General features: G+C 45.5%; 1 protein-coding gene and 1 long non-coding RNA gene across 3 annotated transcripts in view; both read right to left on the bottom strand.

Annotated features, from left to right (window-relative positions):
• Positions 1 to 8,637: 8,637 nt before the first annotated feature.
• On the bottom strand, positions 8,638 to 9,386 carry LOC138580433 (uncharacterized). Its single transcript, XR_011304254.1, has 3 exons — positions 9,255 to 9,386; positions 9,014 to 9,108; positions 8,638 to 8,770 (listed from the first exon to the last, which is right to left on the bottom strand). It is a non-coding gene; the product is annotated as an uncharacterized lncRNA (long non-coding RNA).
• Positions 9,387 to 13,529: 4,143 nt separating this feature from the next.
• The window catches only part of LOC138580432 (bactericidal permeability-increasing protein-like), a 279,140-nt gene continuing 267,238 nt past the window's right edge, over positions 13,530 to 25,431 (bottom strand). The window contains exon 16 of one of the 2 annotated variants that reach the window (XM_069650972.1): positions 13,530 to 17,691. In XM_069650972.1, the coding sequence (XP_069507073.1) occupies positions 17,656 to 17,691 (36 nt within the window). In that variant the 3' untranslated portion in view covers positions 13,530 to 17,655. The remainder of the gene's footprint in view (positions 17,692 to 25,431) is intronic. The other variant, XM_069650973.1, reaches the window with a different exon arrangement.

Here is a 25,431-nt window from a genome sequence, read left to right as displayed (position 1 = left end):
CTCCACAGCCAGCTCCACAGCCAGCTCATACTTCATATTTCCGTTATAATGGGAGACAAACCAGTCAGCAAAGTTCTGTTGGTGATCTTAGGGTGCTTAGCAACCACTCAGCAGTTACTAAACACGTACCTTTTCTGCCCAGGCGGTATGCGTCGCATCTCAGAGTAGCTCCAAGTTAATTTACTTGCACTTGAGACTGGAATGGCACATGGAGGAAAGAGTCTCAGACTTGTGGAAAGCACTTCACAGATTTGCTTTGGCTGGATGGAGTGAAGGTCAGAGTGGCCACTCCATTGTTCCTCTTGCAGTGACACCAGGAACTGGCTTAGTTGGATTACTTTGGGGAGTAGCTTAATTTTTCCACGATAGATGCCAAGTTCTCTCGATCTTTTAAGAGGCATTTTACAGTACGTTTGAGTGGGTTCCATGTGTTCTGTATTAAGCTGGGTCTTTTGTCTTTCACTACCTCGCTAACACCCTTGAGACAATCCATTAGATAGAGTCCTGTACTCTGTCTTCAGGATTAGGAAGGGTCATAGAAATGTAGCTGCGTCCCCTCCCAAGAACTCATGACCTAGAATACACCGCCAGAGTAAAATATGTTTCAAATACCATGAGCTGTTAAGATTTACAGAATGTTTAAGTTTGGCCACAGTCAATCCATCGTAATCTTTGATGTGCTTTTGCAGAAAACTATTTCAGACTGTTAACACTTGATACTAGCTGGAGGTAAATGAACACAGGTGCCATAAATTAAGCCACAGGTCATCCCAATCCACTCAAGAGGGCTGCATAAGGCATACCCCTTCCCCACACACTGTTTCCAACACCATGCTGCCAATAGCCATTTTGAGCTGGGACATGCAGCTGCACATGCTGCTCCTGGATGCAGAGATGCAGCACAACCAGGCCAGTGTACAGGGAGTACAGGTAGGAGGAGGAGGAGGAGGAGGAGGAGGAGGAGGAGGAGGAGAGCCCAACCAAGGCATGCACCCATCCCCAGGGTCAGGCCCTCACCCTGGACCCTCACTGACACCCAGCTGGTGACCCTGTACTGCCTGAACAGGGAGACCATTACAGGAGGACACAGGGAGCAGGATAGACATCTGCACAGCTGTGCCCCCACGGCACAAGCTAGTGTCAGTACTGCAATTCCTTGGTACTTGCACCTTCCAGCACGCTGTAACCATGATGCAGGGCATTGCACAGCCCACATTCTGTGCAGTACTGGCTCAGGTGCTGGATGCCCTCCTGCGGTATGTGCAACACCACATCGCACTGCCCACCACCGCACCCCAGGTCAATACCATGAAGGCGATGTTCTATGCCGTAACCCAACTGCCCAATGTAATAGCAGCCCTGGACTGCACCCATGTCGCGTTGGTGGACCCCCAGGCCCACAAAGCAGTGTACAGAAATCGCAAGCACTACCACTCGCTCAATGTGCAGGTGACCTGCAACCCCATCCTCATCATCACCCACTGCTGTGCCTGCTACCCAGGTTTCACCCACGACTCCATGGTACTGTGGAACAGCACACTGCCGGGATACATTGAGAGGCACAGAGGACAACAGACCTGGATGGTGGGTGAGTAAATCTGCCTGCACGCATGTACTGTGAAGCACCTGACCAAATCGGGGGGGTGGGGTCTTTGAGTAATGACACAAAGCATAGCATGACAAGTAAATGCAAATGTAGTGCCTGGCCAGCCCCTGCACCAATGTCAGAGTACGCCCAGGGAGCAGGCACATGTCGGACACACCTGGATGGACATGCTGATGAACACATACAGCAGCAATCCAAACCACACACATGTATTTATTTTTGTTTATGTATTTTAATTTTTATTAAGCGCTACACTCCCATGGGTCTAAGGGCGTGACTACAGGTACCACAATGCATCATGCAGGATCCAAAGCAATACCAAACAAATGGTAACATTGCATCACACAACTGCAGCCCTGCCAGTGCCACAGCTATGTACCCACATATACCCACGCCACAATGCTGCACCACTGCCCCAGAACAGTAGGGAAGGCCGATGGAAACCCAGCATGTCACATGCAAGAGAGCCATACACAGCCACAAGACCACCTACAGGAACACATGTCACCAACAGACACATCACAAAACATCTGCTGCACTGTAACAGGGTGCATGTGATGCCAAAAGAATGCACGATACCAGTGACACAGCATGCACAGACATTGTAGAGGCACATGTCTTGTGATGAAGGCCCATATGCATCCATATGATGTCCTTTGCCCTGATAGAATATGTAAGTCCACCCCCACTCATCTCACAGTGACTAATGATTGTGCCTCTCCCCATGCAGGTGACTCAGATATCCGGAGCTGGCCTGGCTGATGATCCCTGTTCATGATCCGCTAACACTTCACGACATAGCATACAACCATGCACACAGCAGGACCTGTGTGTGCATTGGGCACACCTTTGGACTCCTGAGGGCACGTTTTCACTGTCTAGATCGTACAGGCAGAGACTTTATGTACGCTCCAGAAAAAGTCAGGAAAATAGTGCTTGTGTGTGCTATGCTACATAACATCTGTATAAAGAGGAATGTACCCCTACCCCCTGATGTGGACATGCCACCCCCAGATGATGATGACACAGTGCCTGAGGCAGGTCACACAGCAGGCAACGTCAGAGATGACGTGGGGGATGGGAGACTGTTTCACCAGGCACTCATTGAACAGTTTTAATGAAGTGATGTGCCCCAACGATCCCCCTCCCTTCACCCACCACCAACTCCCCAGCACCATATCCCCCCTCCCTCCACCAACCACCAACTCTACAGCACACTATCCTGCCTCCCTCCACCCACCACCAACTCCCCAGCACACTATCCCCCCACCTACCACCAACACCCCAACATGTCCACTGGGGACAGGAGTCGTGTCAAGGTCCCTTCCGCGGCATCTTCTCCCTCAGGGCTTCCCCCAGTGACTTTTCCCCCAAATTGGGTTGTGACCGGCACCTAGGTGGGCTGGGCTGGGCGTAGGGGGTGGCAGAACTGGAGGGTATTGACCCTGGCCCCGGATGTGTTGCTGGGTGAGTTTGTTGCTCTCCCGGGTGGCCTCTGCAAAGGCCGAGATCCCTTCAGTCATCTCCCTGGCTCACTGCCCATACACTGTCAGGGCAGCAGTACTGGCAGACACCACTGCCCGGCTCCAATGGCCTCCATCTCCCTTTGCCGCCTCTCCATTTCTCCCAGACTCTGTAGTATGGCTTGGCTTGATGGTGTATGTTGGATGGGACTGGGGCTGTGCAGAGGCACAGAGCTGAAGGCCGGAGAGCCATATGACGGTGCGTCCTGATCCAGCTCAGGTGTTTCGACATGCTGGCGGAAGTGAGGGTATCTGGGGAGTGTGGCCCTTCTGCAGGCTGTGTCACTGAACTGATGTCCCCCTATGTCTCTATGGTGGATCTGCCAGGAGTTTTGTCCTCTTTGAATGACACTGCAGCTCTGGGAGTGCGTGCAGTGGCCTTGGAGGTGCTCCTGGTGGCTTGTGGTGTTGGTTCAGGTCCTGCAGTGTCACCTGCAGGCGTGGCCTTGTGGGTCAAGTTGTTTCACGCTGGTCCATGCGTCTAGGCATAGCTTGTGTGTGCCTTTGTGGGGTGGTGGTGGTTGTGGCTGACCTTGAGGGCCTGCAGGTGCCACTTCCAGATGGCCCTGCCACCTCATCCTCCTCCGATTCCTATGGTGACTGGTGTGTGCATGTAGGGGACATGGAAAATTTGGTCAGGCATGGGTTCACCACATGTGTTGGCAAGCAAGACACATTTACGTTGGTACAGAGTGGGGCACCACACATTTGGGCAGATGGGCATGGTTGATCAGGGGACATTGCATGTGGGCAGAGCACTGTGGGGACGGTTGCTGCAATGTGTGTTTGTGACAAAAGGCCAGGTGGCCTTTGGCCTGTGTGTGCGGAGGGAAGGGTGTCCATGCTGGGGCAGTTGATGTATAGAATGCATGCTTGTGGCCCTTTATGCCCTCACATCCCCTCCCCTGGTGGCACACACTGTGTGGGTGTGGTGGCTATGTCTATGGCAATGGCATCGCTCCATGGGGGGCTACTGTGCAGCCAGCAGTGTTGTGCTTCAGTGTACCGTGATTGGCTAGCTGCACCCATGTCAGTGTGGGGGGGACATGTACTTCCATGTGGCTCGACTGCCATATCAACATGGGGCTGGCCAACTGGGCCCTCAACATGTTGGTGTGACTGCTGCATGGAGGCATGGTTTCTTATGCACCACAATCCCCGCTGGCACAGGGCACAACAGCAGGGGTGTGGTGTGCATGGCACTTAGATAGGTCAGTTGCCACCCCTTCATACTGCTGTCACGCTCTGGGTGCCCTTCGTGCCCTGCCCCATGGCTGCTGTGAAGGGTGGCTGATGTGGCACCCCGTCACTTCACCCTGATTGGCCGGCCCAACTGCTGCGTCCGCTGACATGGATCCCTGTCAACGGGGGTAGTCTTATGCTAGGCTGCCGTTTGTGCATGGACTTGTGCTGGGGGGGGTCGACTCACCTGCTGCCTCCTGTGGTGTTCCTCAAGGGTCATCCTTTTGACCACTACTCTTCAACATTTACATGACCCCAGTCATGAAACTCATCAAGGAACACAGACTCACATGCTACAACCATACAGATGATACTCAAATCATCTACAAAATCGATACCAACAAGAATACGGAACAAATCTTTACCAACTGCTTCACACAAATCAACACATGGATGACCAGAAAACACCCTTAACCCAGGCAAACCTGAAGTCATGAACACACACATCAACCTCCCTATACAACAACACATACCAGGCCCAACTGAAATGGGAGCCAGACCGGGAGACTCCAAAGTAGTTACAAATCTCTGAATGTTGATGCACAACAATCTAACACTGAAATCTGAAGTCAACCCAGTAGTAAAGAAATGCTTCTTCTACCTATGCACTATCAAGCGGGTACTATCCTTTCTCACCTTCCCACACAGAATACTTGCCATCATCTCCCTCGTCATGTCAAGAATAGATCGTGCCAACAGTATCTACCTTGGAATACCAGATTACCTCACCAAAAAACTGCAACTGATACAGAGTGCAGCAGAAAAAGACCTCCTAGGACTCACAAAGAGAGAACAAATCACACAAGAACTAACATCCACACACTGGTTTCCGTTCAAGAAGAGGATATGTTTCCAAACACTATCTATTGTTCACAGAGCAACTCATGGCCAAGGAGCATAATTCCTAAAAGAAAAAATCACCATCTAGAGACCGAAAAGAACCCAGAGGTTTAGCACGTCTTGAACACAAAACATTATTCGAAAATTTAAAAAGGTGGATCAGCCTTTTCAACCATCTCAGTGGAAGTCTGTAACTCTCTCCCAAAGGGAATACCCACAATGAAGGAAAACCTGCCCTTCAGGAAAGCACTAAAACCTTGGCTCTTTCATCTACCAATCTAACTCACCACAGCATACCCAATGGTCAAAGAGAACAACACAGCTTTAATGGTCTGACTGGTGAGGAAAACAGACACTGGCAAGTGGCGGCTGCTTATTTAGGGTGGGGGTCCCTGGGGAGGGGGGCAATTCAATAAATAATTATAGCTGCAGGCAGCGTCGGTGTGAAATGGCACATGCCCGTCTGCCTGTGACATTTCGCACCGTTTTCTCTTTTAAGATCCTGCGCTCATTTGGTTCTTGTGTAATGTAGCGCCACGTGTTTCACTGAGTGTGGTTGGGGTGGAGTAGGCAGCGGGTGCACAAGGGCCTGAGCGCCAAGGTGCCGCAGTAGTAGGGCCCGGCTGGGCCATGGTTGGCTTGGCTTCCTTCTGTGCATCAGTGCACGCTGCAGACAATACGAATGATGACCGTGTACATAGAGAGTAAACGTTCCACCACTACCAGCGTGACTCGTGCCCACGGATTCATCTCTCCACTCTTACCTGTTAGCAGCAGATTGCATTCTGGGGCTTGTAGGCCACGTGCAGAACTACAAGTCCAGCTTGCAAAGCTCAGGGCCAAATGACAGAGGTTTCCTGCATTTAGGCCAGAGGGTGGCTCTTTAAACAGCTCAGTGTTGCCTCGAGCGCCTGCTGCAGTGATCTGTGTGAGACCTGACATGGATATACAAAATGGCAATAGTGTTATTGTGAGTTTTACGGTGGGCGTTGGGGAGCACATCATGGTTCCCTGTGGTCCGCGGAACAGAGGGCCATATATGGTCACAGGACACACGGCCTGGGAAAGGGCAGGCCAACTAGGGTGCACTGTGCACTAGCCCACACAGCTAGTCGTATATGCGCACATGGGTGCTGTGGTGCCAAGGGTTTACCCGAACAAGAACTTGAGGGCGCAAGGTATTTTCAGCTTTCAGGGCACACACTTTCCACTTTATGTACTTTTTCTTTCCAAAGATCATATCAGCTACGATATGGCATTAGAAAGGACGGGTGCTGCTCACCCTGATATGTTGCCCCTCTTGTAAGTGGGTGCTCATGAGTTGGGCAACGTGGATGCCGTGGGCTGCCCAGTTGGCACTGTGTGGGCAACGTACCCATGTGAGGGAAATCCAGGGGCATGGGCAGGAGAGCTGTATTGCGCATGCACACTGTACCCATTGACTGTCAACACACTGCGTGTTGTTGTTACCGCTATTTACACAATCTGTTGTACAGTGTTGTTTTGTAACTCCTTCAGCTGTTGAACTGCTACATCAACCGCGGGGGCACTTGCTCATCTCATGCTGTGGAGTGCAGAATGCACACTTTATTTCTCCTGTTCCACTTGCAACTCTGCGCTCGTCTTCCAGAGAGAAGGCAACCCCAAGGGCTTTATAGAGGCAAACCTAGGAGGTGGGCCCGCTTTACCCATGATTTCATTATATTTCAGAAACTTCCTCGGTGCAGCTGTCTCGCGGCATAGCTGCAGTTTCACTCCGTGTCCCGTGCCACACCTTGCCCCAGTCCTGTCGTCACTTTGCATGTTGGCCCATGTGGTCCAATAGTTATGTGAGAACCTGTACCACAGCCCTCGCGCTGTTTTGCTAAGCGCTTTACATGTCGCCTTTTTGTTGTTTTTCTACGCCCATCCCCCAGCCACTGGTAGCTCTCAGTGTGAACACTGAACACCCTTTCTCTGGACTCTGAATGCAACACGTAGATCAGCAGCAGCCAACTCCGTCAGCCGCCAGGTGTTTGGGCCTACACAGCTCCCTTCAGCTCATGTCCTCCTAGCCAGGTCATCCTAGCCAGTGCTGCAGGACCTGGAGTTGTAGGCCAAGTCAAATGGAGGGTGACAGTTTGGCTACCACTGGTTTCGCTGTTCCTAAGAAGCTGGGTTGGCCTGGTCTCTTAAAAGAGGGCTGCGGCGGGTGTGCAAGGAACTGTTGGGTCAAGCTGACATGGGGATACCTGACCACTGTAACACAGGCTCTGCTGCAGGGCTTCCTTGCATGGGATAATAGAATAGCGGCGCTAGTGATGTTGAGGGAATTCTTCTCACCCGAATAACATACATAATGGCAACATACCTCGAGTTTCCTTCACCCAAATACATATTTAAATCCCTGGTGAAATCGGAGAAGTCAAACTTCATTTTGTAAAGCGAAACAGGAGATGGGAGAACCTCTACTTCGCTGACAAAGAGGAAGTAACAACAATAATAACCGTAAAGTGTGTCAGCGGAAAAAAAAACAAATTATGGAGGAACCCGTCTATAGAACTAGGAGGGGGGCATCCAAATTCAGAACCACAGATCAAACCATACCAAAAGCAAAGAAATTTAGAAACCATGAACATTTTATTTGTATTTCATTATATGTTTAAAATATACATATTAAATCATGTTTAGAGCTCATTATCTGAATAATACCATTTAATTAGAAAATTGAAAAACACAGTACTTTTCTAAAAACACGACTGATAATTCAGTCAATGCTAACTTAATGTAGCCAAGCAGTCTGAACGTCATGTCGGTTGAAGGGGATCATCCAGCTGGCGGTCAGAGGCTACGGCCACATTTAACAATATAAGAACCGCCGTAGCTTACTAGACAAGGGGCCTCATTACGACCCAGGCGGATTTCGCGGTGCTAAATGCACCGCGAAGCATGGCGGAAAGCCGCCGATAGCGCCATGGGGGTTGGCGGATTTACCGCCCCATTCCGACCTCGGCGGAGCGGTAAATCCCCAATCCCCATTCTGCCCTTCCCCATTCCCATTTTTGCCCCATAGGGTATAATGGGAGTGGGGAAGGAGTTAATTACGCCACCGTAAAATACGGTGGCGTAATTAACAACGAGGTCCCGTAGCGCCATGGTTTTCTCCGGCTGGTAAAACCAGGCGGAGAAAACCTCCATGGCGCTACGGGAACTCGTAGTATGGCGGAGAGGTACGCCATGCACTACGCTGGCGTAATACCCTCTCCGCCAGGGTCCTAATGAGGCCCAAGGTAATGTTGGTTACTTCTAAAGTTAAGACCAACAGAAAAAGGAGGGGTGCCGTACGTCAACTACTATACTGTCATGACCTATTGAATACACTGGGTCCGACATGTAAACAGACAGTAGTTTCGATGGTACCAGGCATCTAAGCTGATTCACAATTGATGCCCATCTTCTTCAGAACGGTGCACTCCCATCAGATGTATGCCACAGGATTTTATAATGTGGAAAACTGCATGTATGAGGCGATAATGCGTTCAGCTGTAAAGATTTGTGCAGGCTGAATCCATAATTTTGCCTAAAACATAAAACAGAAGTAGAAAGACACACACATCAGTCATACGAATTCAAAAATAATTGGTGCAATAAATATTACGCTAAAACTTAAACATTTACGTAATAAACTAAAAATATGGTTTTGGTAGGAATGATCTTGTGAATAACGAACAGGGAGAGTGCCTCCCTCCAAAATGATAAGGCAAAAAATCCTCCAAACTTGATAACGGGAGAAATGGGTATAGCAATTGAATTCTTAAATTACCATTATCTCAACCTTGAACGCTGGTCACCTTTTCCCGAATGTGAATCCTGAGAAATAAATGTAGGCCAGCAAAACCAGTTCTCTATGAAGTAGAACTGCGGAAAACAAAAAGCGACAAGTAGGGACATGTTATGATCACAGAGAGGCAATGATAAATTAGAAACCTCTCGGAAAAATAGAAAAAGACCACCGAGGTGCAGTCCTTCCCAATGTAGCCATAGGGCAAAGACATTCTGCTCACCTGAATAAGGATAAACAAGGCGAAAAAGACATTGATCTTGACATTGTGTTGCAGGCGACAGATGGCATCAAGGCGTCTGCAAAAAGTTGTCCTATCAGGATGGAATGTTGTTCGGCGTGGCGTAATGAGCACACCAAAAACTAACTAGATAAATAAATAAATAAATAAACAATATGCCGCCAGTGCAAGGTGTTATCATAACACAACATAATTGTTTTGAGATGGTTGGCCTGATAGTAATCGAATTGTGTTCCCAAATGTTTCGAAATATTTCAACACAGAGCAAAATGCTCAGCAGATGTGGTTGCTGCCGTGCTCATAGAAGTGTCAATAATGCAAAAAAAGTAAAACATTCCTGAATGTTTTAAAGCGTTTTGCAGAGCATTTTCAGCAGTTAACTAAAACAATAAATGTGTTATAGGCGATGCATGTTATTATAACACCCATGCAGCTGACTAGCAGTTTCCCAACCATTAGTAAAAGCCAGATATATCTGCTTGGGAACAATATCCAAATAATGTCCCGTTTTTCAAAATGCACGTTGCTAGAGGCGCAGAGCCTCGGCTTTCAGAATGTGGCTGCAAGCCTTACAAATATAAAGTAGACAGATGGACACGAGATGCATGTAGACAAAGGCAGTAGTACCTCGGCTCTTAGCATATGGCTGCAAGCTTTCCAGTAGTTAAATGAACAAGTAAAACAAAACAAAACAAAACATCCCTACCCGATTTACCTAAACAATGTTAGCGTCTTGAAATTGCATACATCCATGCCCCCGGGATTTCAATGAATCTCACGAGAGTTGTCAACGGCAGGGGTTTAAATAGCCAAAAGGGCGGATGACAAGGTAATTAGTCAAAATAAGCCCCAGCTGGAAGTGCATGTGTACGAGCCCAAACTGGGAAGGGAAAACACACTTCTCCCCGATGCTGTGCAGTCCCAAAGACTCCAGCTGAGGCAATAGCAGTAAGCACACGTGCTGTAAAGTAAAAAAGCGTCAATCTGCAAGATCGCCTCGTGAGCAGTAAATCTTACTCGGGGGCACATTTGCAGGCTACTGCAAGAAAGTTGCACAAAATGTTCAAATGAATGATGGCTGTGAATACTATCATTTTGTAACCTAGAAACATCAATTTGTAAACCAACAATGTCTTCAGTTAAGTGGCAATGGATTTCTGACAAAGAGCAGAGCTGGGTTCAGGAAGAAACTTGCCAAGTCTGGGGTTTGATTTACAGAGGGCTGTAGCTTTCTTTTGAAGCTCTGCCCTCCACATGTAGGGTGACGGATGGTCCTCCTCGTTTCTTAATTTGCTCCATTTCTGTTAGGTTTGCGATTCCATATCCCCTCCGATAAGAACCTGCATGAATGGCCTGGCACACCGGCGTGTTCAGGATAGCAGGATGCCCGGTCAGACTTCACTGCATTAATGAAGGTCCTCCTACTAATTTTGTTAGCTCTACTGGAAAATGCATAAACGTGGTGACAGACAGAGCAGTCCGCGTGGGTAGCCCTACCTCCCCGGTTCACACGCAGACCTTCCACGGTCTCCAGCTTTGTTCTTTTTTTGTATCCGGTATGTACTACCGGTATACCTTTAGCTGTCTTCTCTGCTGGGTGTTTTTTGCATTAGTCACACTGCTAGTAGACTCTCGCCCTGTCATTAACGTCTTTCCTGAAAAAGGAATATGCAGCAATGACCCTCTTGACCCCACAGGGCTGATATTTTATTGGGATCTCTAGTTCTTGTGAAACCATTATTTTCCCTTCCATTAAGTGTTTCTTTTTAACCTCCCCCTCGGTTTTGTACTGAGCTACATTCGCAACTCTGTCTTTGTGGGGCTTGTTGTGGCTTAAATTATGGACCTTTTTGGTAGTCGCTTTGAACCCTCTGAACCTTTTTGAGAGTTGGCATCCACAAGAAGAAAACGATTGGTTGACTGTACGATTCTATGTCACTGGACACCACTGTTCCAGTCTAGGCTTTTGTTTAACAAGCAGATGCATTCTGGGAGTTGTAGTCCGTCCACTTCAGTTGAACAGATTGGGCTGTGCTCATTACAGCAATGATTAGCAAAAGGAAAGCCCAGAACTGGAATCCTGCTATCTTGTCGGCATCTCATGTAGTCACCATAAGATACATTAGTCCACAGGAGACCTGGCTGCTGATGTCTTGAGAAGTATGGGGAGGGAGGATAGCTCAGGGCCCAGGGGCAACGTTGTCTTGGAAGCAAGGCAAAGCGGTGCAAAATAGGTCGTCTTTGTCATTAATCATGTTCATGTATTGCTTATTTCATTAAACCAATAGAAAGCATTTCCTTTATATTCCATACTTTTAGTGAACAGAGAATACAAGAGGCGCTACTGTTGTCCTATTAATATTAATTTGTGAGGTAGAATCTGTGTTCCACTAGAGGAACCCCTCTGTTCTTATACCGATCCATAATAAGACGAAAGATCTTGCTAATGTTTAGAGATGTAAAAGGACACAATTTGAGATGAGCTAAAGTCTTAGGACGAATAGAACACCCAAATGTCCCTTGAAGTAGAGCTTGTCGTGTCGCAAATTTGCATTCCTCGCTTGCACACTGTGGAATTGGAGCACTAAGCACTTGCTCAATGGTGGGTGGCTGGACTGGCGCCGCCCAGTCACAAACCACCACCGGTCTTGCAGCGCATCACTCAGTTGCGCACATGACTGAAAAACAGCCCCCACACAACTATTCTTTGGAGCACACAGCCCAAAGACATTTGAGGGAACATTGCTGGACAGGCACACAAAATCCCACATAAGGACTCAAACATCCGATCTCACACTGATCCACTCCACTTAGAAGCAAACCCAACACACAGTGACCGTTTTTTCCAAACTGACAAAAGCAACACAACAGCAAAAGCACTTGTGCACTCTGACTCTCCTCCAATTAAGAAACCCACCCATTTCTGGGTTTTTTTCAGAACCCGAGAGTGCTTGGAGACCATGCAAATGGCAGCAGTGTGAGGTATAAATCACATTAACATAACAAATCAAAAACATCAACATCGCTGTGCTGAAGGCCACCCGCTCTATCTGCAGGCAGCCCTTGCACTATCTCAACATATCATTGCATCCCCCTGAACCCACATTGCCTCAACTCACAATGTATACATACTGATTACCCCTTGTGCATATTCTTTTATATATATATATACATATGGCCTCATTACAAGTTTGGTGATAAGCAGCGAAGTTGGCGGTAACTCAGTTACCGCCAAATTTACCACTACACCAAATTCTGAGTTTTGTCCTGGAGTGGAAGATTTGCCTCCAGGAAAATCCTGAAGGTAAATCCTCCAACTCAAAGCCAAAAAATCAGCAGAATTGGCAGAATTACTGCCAAAAATGCCCCATTGAGTCGAATTGACTCAAATTAAATGGGGAATTACACCACCACCACCGCTTGTAATCCAGCGGAAATTCCACTAGACCTTGGGGCCTCATTACGACACTGGCGGTAAGGGGTTTACGCCAGCGTTAGCTGCGCCGACCCCTTACCGCCAATTACGAGGTCCCTTAGCGCCATGGAGCTTTTAACACCCGCTTTTAGCGGGTGTTAAAATCCATGGCGCTAAGGGACCATGGAGTTAATTACGCCACCGTAATTTACGGTGGCGTAATTAACGCCTTCCCCACTCCCATTATGCCCTATGGGGCAAAAATGGGAATGGGGAAGGGTAAATGGGGATTGGGGACTTACCGCCCCGCCAAAGTCGGAATGGGGCGGTAAGTCCGCCAACCACCATGGCGTAAACGCAGTTTACGCCATGGTGGTAAAGTGACGGCCCAGGCGGTAACTTACCGCCTGGGTCGTAATGAGGCCCCAAGTGTCGGTAACAGTAAATCAGTTTGGTTCAGGGTACGGATGTTTCTTCCCAATTTCCTCTTCTACCCCATCCCCATCCTAAACTGGACCATTCTACAATTGCCAACTACCTACTGTAAGGCACCCACTTTGGGACTGTTCCAAACTCTGCAATGTTTTTTTATGCATGAGTTTCTGGTTGAAACCCAATGTCTAAATGTTTTATACCCTTGTGTTCGGTGGAACTTGGTGCTTACTGGCCATTTTCCCAGACATTTCACAGTGTATTCCTGCTCTTTGAAATTAATTTCATGTGTTTCTAAATGTCAGCACTTTCTTACACTCAGTACTGCACTACTAATGTGCTGCAACCAGAGGCATAGAACAAGACAACATCCTAGCTGTTAATCCGGATTCATTTATCTACAAGGTATGTTGCATTTTACATGGTAAAGCTTTTATTAGAAACCCAAAGCTATCAATGTAAAAGATTATTTCAAGGAAATGAGTAGGAAAAGTTCACAAAGAGTTAAACAGTAGATTAAGGACAATGTAACAACAATGCACACATATCTCTCCAGTGACAAATTACACAGCACAATAAAATTAACAACACACATAGACAAGACATAATAACAAAGTTATGCTACACACATAGGTTCACAATTCAAGTCCAAACAAGACCCTGAAAATTATAGACAATGCGTCCACCATAATATAACACAACAGGGATGTATTATATCCATATTTAGTTGTAAACATGTCCTAAGTGTTACTGTGTATCAAAACGTCAATGACATTGATCATGCTGCCAACTGAAGTTTTGGCTGTGGAGGCGGGTCAGATTTCATGCCCGCTTTCTTTAAGGCAAAATCGTATTCTGTTACCAGGGAGAGTATGAAGGAAAATCTAAAAATCTACAGAAAAACAGAAGTATAACCTCTAGAGGCCTACCAACAGAGTTAATCACCAGTATATTTCATAGCAATGAAAAAAGGAAAAGCACACCTTTCAGTTTGCACGCAGCATTTGTGGAGTCAGAAGAGCCATCAAATAAAAATGAGTGTCCACACCCAACATCCTGGGGTGAACCACATACTGAAAAAAGAAATTCAAACCATCAACCACTGTGATGTTCATTTGAAATTTCCAGGGATTACATGGCAAAAAAGGGAGGAGGTAGGATTGAAAGGAATTATTCAAAATCTTTAGTCACCTAAAAATTTAAAAACCAACAATAAACAATGGCCGTGTAGCCATACAAAAGCATCGCCATTTAAAGAAAAATAAGTGCATTAGGAATCATGCGGTTAAAGGCCGAAAACTCAGGCCGAAAACTCACTACTGGGAGCCAGCACGGTTAATTTCAGCACTGTTGGATGATTAACTGGAACTAAACCCATGGCCAGCACACCGTCCATCCATAATGCAAGGCACTCCGCAACAATAGTCTGTCTTCGCCCGAATACGTTCTAGGTTTTGAGGGCGACAAACAGCAACACTAGTGCAGCAGCTAGAGAGTATGTAGACAGTGCATATGGCCACGCATAGCAGCCATGATGAGTTGTAATATTTATTGTGCGTGCAACATTAGAAAAGTCACGTGTGCACCAGAGGGTTTAAAAATAAACCGCATTTGAATCAAGAACTGCTACTGTGAGATGAAAAATTGTAAGTCGAACATGGAAAACACGATAGCCAGCATTATTTATATAACAATAGATTGTGGGCATCTCTGAAAAAGCAAAACAATTTACAAAGACATAACAGTATAAATTAAGAAAGGAACAAATTCCATATTCAACCTATGATGGCTGACCATTGGATGTCCTCATTCAAGCCCATTTGATGTGCAATTAGGCAGCAAATCCAAATTTGTTCCAGTCTCAATAGCGTCCTGTTCATAGAGTAATTATGTCCGTCAGGAAGCAATTTATCTATGACCATCCATTTAAGGGCATGATCTTTATGGTTACATTCTGTAAAATGCATATAAGAGTGTGAAGCGCAATTAACCGGTGCATTCCTACAAAGGGACTCATGTTGTAAAAAATTGAAATGTACTTTTATTTGCCTAAAATGCCATACACTATAATGAATATTGCATTTGTATGCTCTGTAAAATCTCTTTTGCTTCCAACCTCCGAATGTAGTGAGTAAAGTATTCCTTATCTCAAAAACTGCCCAGAGCAATCCCTGCCCTTTTCGCAAAATGACATTTTTGAATCAGGCAAATAGTCCAGTGCAAATTTTCTGTATAAAAAACAAAATCATTAGGATTTTTGGTTCATTCAGAGTTTGATGAATTATCATAATTTTCAAGGGATCCATTTGGAGAGTCAGGTGGGTGGGAAATGCAGCATTTTGCATACCTGTGTACACATGACTACTGTCACTTATCTATATACTGAAGACAACAAAACCTATTTTCTCTATTATTATTCTGTCATTAGTCCAGGCACTTCTAATTAAAATGTCGAAAGGTTATCCCCTCCCTGCAAGGCATTTAATAATTTGAATAGAAAAGCTGCACTCTTATGCAGAGGGTGCTCTTCTGAACACAGCATTAAAAGGATTAAAAAAAATAAAGAATGTTAAATTCAAGGCCTTCAGAGTATTCCTACATAATTCTCCCCGACCCCTGACTGATTGCTCTTGCACGACCCATTATAGAGAGATGTTTCGACAGTCATGAAAAATTTAGCTGAACTGCACCTCTCCCTTAGGTTTATGATTGAACATCAGGTGCACATTCTCTCATGAGATACTTATTGCACATTGTATAAATTCTATCCAGAATTTAAGAATTTTTGACAAAGAAAAATGGATCTTGGATAGCCCAAAAAGAATATTTCTTTTGATTTCCTAGATAGTCTTGTGGGTGATTACAGATATTTTGATCCCAGTTCGTCCAGCATGAGGATTTAAACTACTTGTGCCTGCCATGAAATAAACATCTGGGATTTGTTGCCAGTCCAGCTTTTTATGATCTCTTGTCTAGTAAAGATCATAACATTAAAGATATGTTTCTGCTCTGTGCATGCCCATTCTTGGTCGTCTTCTATATTGCCTAAAGGATAAGGGAAGGATACAAAATAAATGGATTTGGGATTAAGACTTGTGGCAACAGGGATTGTATAGCTGACCAGCATTTTTGTAAGCAACTACATCGTACTATTGAATGTTTAGAAAGTCCAATATCTTCATGGCATCTGATACATCTATTATTGTTTTACATCCCCATCTAGAAAGTCTTCTGGGCTTTTAGTGTAGTCCGCATTGTTTATAGTTTTGATTAACTTTCATAGTTGGTGCTCAAGCTGAATTAGGAAGATAGTCCATTGATGGTTCTGAGTTGTTGATATGGATTTCACATGCCATTTCTTTTCTCCATCATAAAGGAACTTCATCAGCTACTTTGGAGATTTGTTGATTAAGGAGAGAGTAATAATCGGATCTATAATTATCTATCCTGAAGACAAACCTCGATTAGGTCTTCTTCACTTAAGACATTTTGATGAAGGGCCCTATTAGCAGTATACATACAGCAATAAAGTAATTGTTATTTTTATATCAGTAGCTCAAGTGAGAGATATTATTGAGTCTTAGTATATAATTCCCCTGCTCTCTATAATGGGTATGTGTCAGATAAGTGATTCTTGGTGGTTTTGCCTGAAAGTGGTCAGTGGATGTCCATTAATAACCTCAAATCCACAGGGATTGACAGGCTGGTTGATGAAGGATTCCCCATCTCTACCACCAAAGGTATTTTCGGTAGCTAGTAACCGTATTGCTTAATGTAACTGGATGCGGTTTAGGCATACATGTTCATAATCCATGCCTACATTCTGCACACTGACAACTTTGTATATCCTTTTTCAGATAGAGCTTATTCAATGCACTTCTTGGTTCAAGGAGAGGATACAGGGGAGAATAAATGCTAAAAAAAGCCTTTCAATTCTGTGGACTATCTGCAAAGTTTCCAGATGTCATCCCATTCACTATAAACTCGATGGTTCAGCTCTGGACTTTCCTAGAACAAACAATTATATTGTGTTGTTTTAGTACAAACAGTAAATGTCAAGTGAAGCAAAAGTACAACTCCCAGAATGCACTAGGATGGTTAATGAAAATCAAGGCTTGGAAACATGTGGCTCTTAAGGCACTGCATCATCTGATTTCCATCTGTGTGAAGGTAAGGAGAGAAGGAGAGAGAGACACACAGAGAAAGACAGAGAGAGAAAGTGAGGGGGATTGGCTTATGGCGAAGATGGGTGTGTGGTAGAAGACATTTTGGTAAGGCTACATTTATAGTAGAGGTAGCACAGTAGGAGGGAATGGGTATGTGGTGTAGGTAAGTGAGAAGTTCACAGTTTTGGTAGGTTTATGAGGATGGAACTTTGGTAGAGGTGGGCTGATGAAGATGGCTCTTGAATGGTGGTAGGTCAGTGACTGGTTGGGATCTTCATTCTATTCTTCAGCTCACCACCCCTATCAGTGCTGGTGCCACTTCTGTAGTTTCTTGCATATTCCATTGCCATTGTTTCACGCGGTGCTTTGGTCAGTACTGCACATCTGTAGTGATCAGCATGTGGCCCTGTGGATACAATTTGAAACAGTTAAAAAGTGTACAGGCATGGCAAAGCATTGTTCTGCTCTGAAACATCCTATGGGCATCAGGGCACAGTGAAAAGGGCAAAGCACCAAGAGTATAGCATGGAACTAGGAACGCAGTAATGCACCTTATGGGGGGAGTGGTAGCTGGAGGATGAAGACACCAGGAGTGGAGCCGGAAAATAATGTGGTGGGTACAAGGAGAGGTGTGAGGCATTAGCAGAGAGGTGAGTATCAGGAGCAGGGCTAATCCCAGAAGAACAAAGACGTAAGTTAAATAAAGGCAGAGGCAGTACGGACAGGAGAAGAGTTATATTTAGTAATGTCCAAGAAACAGCAGGCACTGCTTTCCTGGCCTCTTTCTCCAACTGCAACTGCAACCAACTTCAAAACATATTCTAGAACCCCCAAACAGGAGTAAACATTAACAGAACCAGAATCTCTGGCATCACAATATACGACTAGAGATTCTTCACTACAGAATAGAAAAACATAACAGTAATACAAACATAATGATAACAAACATGAAAGGTGATGCAATACTTCTAAACCTAACACATCTCCTCCCTTTACCTTTACAACAGATTAGGCATTTCACTCAGAGTAATAATCTTTGAAACGTATTGGCCTTTTCCTGGCTCTACCTTTACACGTTTCTAATCCTGCGGTCAAACCATCCTCACTGCATTCATTTTCATTCATTTCACTTCCACACTCATTTGCCTCTTCTCCCATGGTCTCGTCATTCAAATTAGCTTCACCTCTATCCATAACATTACCCTCACCAACACTGGATGAACTTTGTGAACTTTTGACCAACCTTGACATAGACCAACACTCACCTCCTTCTAAAATCACCACATTTCCACGCACAGCCGCAATCCTTCTCGGTCCTAGGTACTTACTCTCCACACATTTGGAACCTAACCGAGGATTCTTTATCAAAACAAAATCACCTACTTCAAATTCTACTTCCTCTACCCTTGAAACATCATCAAATCTCTGTTTGTACGCATTTTGTGCCTCCAATATTAGTCTCCTAACTTCTTGACGATCCACAGCCACACATCCTGCCATTTCCAACCAACCCGGACATAGCTTGGTTCCAGGTTGTCTACCTTTTAATGACACAAGAGGAGATATTTTTGTGATAGAGTGAGGAGTTATGCAGTAACTCCATACCATTTCCTTGAGAACCTTCATCCATTCCAACCTTGCACTGAACGCTAGTTGTACTCCCCCTTTTATGAACCTGTTGGCACACTCGACTAAGCCATTGGCCCTAGGATGATATAGTGCAGTGCAAATATGTTTGATACCAAACTTCCTTAGAAATTCTACCATCCTGTCAGAGCAAAATTGTACTCCGTTGTCGGTTATTATTTCCGTGGGAAATCCCTTCCTGTAAAATATGTCCTCAAGAAATGAGATTATCTCCGTGGTAGTAGCCTCTCTGAGTGCTCTCCACTCTAACCATTTGGTATGATAATCTGCCATACCACCAAATATTTGTAACCATCACCAAGTCCTTGAAGAGGACCCACCAAATCAACAGCGACTTTTTCCCATGGTTCACTGGGTACTTGCACAGGAGAAAGAGGTACTTCTCTTACACATTTCCCTTTGTCACTTTTTTCAAACTCTTTACAAGACCAGACTTTCTTTTCAACATCGCTATCCATGCCTGGCCACCAGAATGACTGTCTTAACAACCTCTTGGTCCCCCCCATGCCTAAATGTCCTTGGTGAGCTAGATTAACCAAATGGGATCTAACGCGACAAGGAGGTACTACCTTCCTTCCCCTCCTAAGCCTACACCCATCCTCAGAAAAGCTTAGTTCCAATTTTACTTCAAAATATTCCAAATTTTTCTTATTGGGTCAACCCTCAGTGGTCCACTCCTACACTTTTATCAGAACATCATCCTCTTTGTCTGCTTCCAACCACTCACCCTTGCTTACCGCATCACACGCAACCTCAGCTATAGTCAAATCCTGTTCTCTGGATATCTCAACCATGTTCTCATTCTCCACAGGAAGTCTAGATAGGCAGTCAGCAACTACGTTCTCTCTACCCGGTATATAACTCATTCTAAAATTGTAACCCAGCAAACCTACCATCCACCTGGCAATCCTGGGCGAAGCCTTGGCCCAATCAGAGCTGTTCATGAGGTTTATTATCCGTTTTCACTTTGAATTCTTGGCCCCATAAAAAAACTTGAAATGAAGTATTGCCCAAGATACCGCTAGTGCTTCTCTCTCTATTACTGAATAGTTTCTTTCTGCCCCCCTCAATGGTCTCGAGGCAAATGCTATAACATGCTCCATTTTACCTGAGTCAAATTGAGATAATGTGGCACCCAAACCTAAGAGACTGGCATCTACCGACAGTGTGGTCTTACTTCTTGACACAAAACCACCTAGTGATGGAGCCTTGGCGATGCCCTCTTTTATGGTCGTAAAAGCTAATTGACAATCCTCTGACCATTTAAAGTTGACAGCTTTGTTGAGCAAATTTCATAATGGGGACGAAATAGAATGCAAACCTGTTCACAAATTTGTGGTAAAATTCTGCTAGTCCCATAAATGATCTCAATTGATCTTTGTCAACAGGTGCTGGGGCTTTACAGATACTCTCCACCAATGTGCTCTTTGGCGATATGCCATGACTGGAAATTTTATGTCCCAAATACTCTACCTCTCTGACCCCAATCTTGCATTTACTCCTTTGTACAGTGAGTCCTGCCTCTCTCAATCTTACCAACACACATCTTAGCACCCTGTCATGCTCATTTGCATTCTCAGCATACTCTTAAATGTCATCCTGAAACACTGTCACTTTTTCTATGCCTCTCAAAACCTCTTCCATTACTTTTTGAAAAACTGAAGCGGCCGAAGCCAAACCAAAAGGCATTTGAAGAAACTTAAATGTGCCTTCCGACGTAACAAATTTTGTCAAATGCTGACATTGCTCAGAGAGAGGAACTTGTGGTATGTAGCAGACAAGTCAATTACAGAAAACCATTTGGGTTCTCCCAGTGTGGCCAAAGTTTCTGCTATGATGGGGAGTGGATGTCTCTCAACAAGGATGTTCTTGTTCAACCCCTTAAGGTCAACACAGAGCCTCAATTTGCCATTCTGTACCACCAATACATTCAATTACCCCCGCCGGAGCCAGATCACTCAATTCTTCACAAAGCTGTTCCCTCGTGTTCAGGGGAACCTGTCTCACTTTATGTATTATTGGTTGGGCATTCATTTTGAGTTTGATGTTGTGTTCCTAGTTTATCTGTGAAGACTTCTGCAAACTCTCTAGACCATCTGTCGTCCATTTCTGCTATAGTTACAGGTTCCGCCGCACTTGCTTGTATCCTCACTCCAAGCTTCCTCTGCTCATCCCAACCAATTAGTGAGGCACCCTTTCTCGCAACCAGAATGTCCGCTGTGCACTTTCTGCCCATGTATGATACTTGCCCTTGGAATTGTCCCACTATTTCAATGGCAGATTCACCATAGCCACACGGCTGAACATCGGCAGATTTAAGAATATTCAGTCCCTTTCTTAGCTTGTTCTTCAGGGTATCTTCTGATATAATGGTCCATGGTGAAGCTGAGTCAACCTTCATTTTGATGTGATACCCATCAACTGTGAATTTATCAACATGTCCACTCTGTTCTCCTGACGTGGCAGAGATTTGAAAGATATGTCTCTGTGTTACTTCCTGAGTCGGTGCTGTAATTGGCGCACTCGTACCTACCCGGTTCATCTCACCACATTGTTCCCTTTGTTCCAGCATGTTAATTGAATAGTCTCTACACACATTGGCAAAGTGACCTTTGCGTTTGCATTTAAAACACTCCGCAAATCTGGCAGGACACGTAAAAAAGTTGGATCCATGTTTGGGACTACCACATTTGGTACATCTTTGGTTCCACCCTTCTCTTCTATTTGTGACAGGAGTCGACTTCTTCCTTGGTCCTACCGCACACACGGCATGTGATACTTGTTTATCTACTTTCATCTCTTTAATATATTGTGTGGTCTGCTCAATGCTCCTAGCAAGTTCAATTGCCTGTTCCAGGGTAACATCTTTGGCCAATAGCTTTTCCTGTACTCTCATGCTGATAGTACACCTCACCAACTGGTCCCTTATCAAGGAATCAGCCAATGTCTCAAAGTCACAGGTGTGACTCAATGTCCTGAGTGATGCAATATACGACTCGACAGATTCCGATGCCTCTTGAGCCCGTTGAAAAAACTTGTGATGTTCAAATGTTACATTTTTCTTTGGCTCAAAGTGTTCTTCTATCTGCTTAAGAGCTATTGAGTACTCATCTGTGTCTCCCACATCCACACTTTGATTTCTTGAAAGTCCGTCGAATACGCTGCGTCCTACTGGTCCTAATTTATGCACTAACAGGGCTTTTTTTCTCGCTGCGCTAAATCTGTCCCCTCCTATGGCTACCACATAGTTTTCAAATATGCCCTTCCATCTATCCCATCTGATGAGGGGACGGCCTGGTTCAGCCAGGAAAGGTGCAGGTGGTGGGATGGCTGCAGCCATCACCTCTGACTCAGTGGCTGACAGAGTGTGTGTGCAAGTTTTCTTGATATGCAATCACAGGATTGATTTAATTGCAGACAAGATTTAATTGCACTTGTAGTTCCTTAGCCCAGAAAAAAAGTTCTGCTTTTGCTGTGATGTCACAATTGCCAAGGAATGTCCTGCAGCCTTTACAGTACAAGGCTGCTTTTGCTGTGATGTCACAATTGCCAAGGAATGTCCTGCAGCCTTTACAGTACAAGTGTGCTTTTGCCTTTATGAGGTCCTTCACTAGTGCAGCTGATTAGAAAAGGCTTTCCCTTTGAAGCAGTTGCTGCTAGGTAACTGACATCACAATGCTCAGGAGAGAAGACTGTGGACTTGTGTAAACAGGCCACGCACCTTCCAGAACTTCTGCATGGTGCGTAGTTGACTGGGCAGAGCTAGAAGTGATGGCGTGAGGGGCCTCGCGCGGGTGCGAGCGAGGACGAGCCCCTCCTTCCTGCAGACTGGCATTGGCCTCGCATGGCCACACGCAAGCGAGTCTCGGGTGAGGGCGAGTCCCTCCTCTACTCTACTCGCCGGCAGCGCATGAGCAAGCCCCTCCTGCCAAACGGCTTTGACAGCTCGCGCACCCCGGCCACTGTCCCCCAAACACACCTCCTGACCTGGGACGTGGGGGCGGGGTCACAGTGCGGTGCCTGCTGTTTAGGCTTCCACCTTCTCGTCCCTCTTGGTTCCTCTGACTTTCAAGAAGGGTGGCATGCACGGCTGGGCTGCAGACCAAGAAGCAGGATAATAGCCGGTGCAAGGTGCCGCACGCTAGGCTGAAGTCCTCGTCGCCAATGTTAAATAAAGGCGGAGGCAGTACGGACAGGAGAAGGGTTTTATTTAGTAATGTCCAAGAAACAGCAGGCACTGCTTTCCTGGCCGCTATCTCCAACTGCAACCAACTTCAAAACATATTCTAGAACCCCCAAACAGGAGTAAACATTAACAGAACCAGAATCACTGACATCACAATATATGACTAGAGATTCTTCACTACAAAATAGAAAAACATAACAGTAATACAAACATAATGATAACAAACATGAAAGGTGATGCAATACTTCTAAACCTAACAACGTCCCAGTGAAGTTAGGCACCAGGAGGAGCACAGCTATGGGGGAGGGCACCATAGTGGGCATAGCGCTGGAATTGGGATAGGGTAATAGCGGAAAAGCAGAAGAGGGTGGCAAAAAAAGAGTGGCGCGGTATCAAGAATCCATAAATATGGTGCTGAGGCTCCATAGTCCTTCTATGTGTAGAGGTCAGCTGGACAGCTAGAAAGAGAATCTCTGAAAGACATGCGAGTCTGAAAGGCCTTTAGGGTTGGATGGGGATAGTAATGGAGAAGAGGCAGCCACATGTCAGGCCAGTAGTACCAGGACAGGCATGCACATGTTAAGTCCATTAGAATGGAGCAGAGTAAGCCTGTGTCAGGCTAGAGCCTCTTAAAGGCAGCATGAGCCAACTGTCCGTCTGGGGCTTAGGCTCTAGAACAAACTGAGCGGGGACAGAGCCTGTCACAGGTTTGATAGCCTTGGAATACTCCATCTTGTTTGACCACAAAGTGGGGAACTTAAAAGTCAACGTACTATTTCTAAATACAAAGGAGTCGGACAAAATTGTGGCATTTCAACTGCAAGTTTTTATTTCACAAAAAGGAAAAGGACATTTCTTTCCCTGCAATTAGAGGGTTTGCCCTACCTAACTGAATTCTAGCTCGGGGCACCCTACCACAAACAAAAGGTATTCAGCGAACAAAAGAAGGTCACAAGGAGAATTACTCCCTTTTCCTGGTTCAGCCTTTGGGCTGTTTTCTAAAACAGCTTCTGATTCAATAAAAGGTAAGACCAGAAGACGGTGTCTCTTCTCCTGGTCAAACTGCTTAGTCTCAATGGCTGTTTTCGAATAGTCTCTGGTGACAGCTGTGAGGGGTCAGTAATGCAAGGCGGACAACTGCTTGTGTTTTTCTCAGAATTAAGCATTTTATTAAAGAAAAAGGTTCAAATAACTTGCTGAACCTACTCTATCAGGGAAATCCCTACCTAGTCTAAAGTCTAAGGGAATTCCTAACATAAACTAATTGCCCCACACAATAAACAACCAATCATTCAAGGAAAATCATAAGCAACATAAAAGAACAAATAAACATTAATGTAGATGACCTTCACCTGACCTGGGTGAAGCCCCTCCCCAGGTTTGTTCAAAGTCAATGGGCCTCATTACGACTGTGGCGGTAGCCGTGCCGGTAAAGCCGGCACGGCTGCCGCTGCAGTCGTGAAAATACCAGCACCTGGCAATGGGGACTTACCGGGGCATTCCAGCCCTAACGGGCCCGGTAAATCCCCATTGCCGGATGCCGGTAATTATTACTCCCCATTCCCATTTGAGCCCCATAGGCCTCCATGGGAATGGGGAGGGCGTATGCACCGGCATTATTCATGAATGGTGCCGGTACATCCATCGAGGTCTGCTCGCGAGTGCCGGTTCGCCTACCAAGTCTGACCTGGCGGGCAGAAAGGCACCCCCGAGCAGAACTCGTAGTATGGTGGTACGGTGGCAACGGTGCTGGTTTGTTGTTACCGTACCGCCATACTTGTAATGAGGCCCAATTTCTTCAAATGTTCAAAAGGAAACGTAAAGTCTTGAACCAGTTCTTGTAAGTTCCAAGTAAAGCAAAAGTTCATCAGACACAAATCCACTGGTAACAATTCTTCAGCTTTCAGTTGAAAAGATCCCCTTCCAATTCAAGCCATGAAAATATCACTAATGGTAATCCTGGATATCCCTGTTCCAAGATTGTTTTGCTACAGTTCAAAGAATATAGTAACACGTTCTTCATCTACTACTTGACAAGTGCTTATGACCTTTGGTGTGTATTTGGTATAATTGTCAGGATGCTTCTTCTTGGGTAGTTGCTTTCCTCTTAACAACCACCCTTCTACTACTGTTACCGTGGGAACAGAATCTTTTGTTCCACAGTATGCCACCCAACTTCAATGTAACATCCACTGACAGTATTATACACAACCACAGTTCTGGTAGTTCTGCTTCAATTTTGTACTTCAAGATTGTTGGGCAATTTAAAGACAAGTCTCTTCGACATATACAGGTAGGCAAGGCACTCTTCTT

This window comes from Ambystoma mexicanum, chromosome 3p, assembly GCF_040938575.1.
Source record: "Ambystoma mexicanum isolate Mex_15411 chromosome 3p, UKY_AmexF1_1, whole genome shotgun sequence".
NCBI lineage: Eukaryota > Metazoa > Chordata > Amphibia > Caudata > Ambystomatidae > Ambystoma > Ambystoma mexicanum.
Note: the sequence above shows the minus strand (reverse complement) of the source record. Positions and strands in the feature narration are given on the sequence as shown.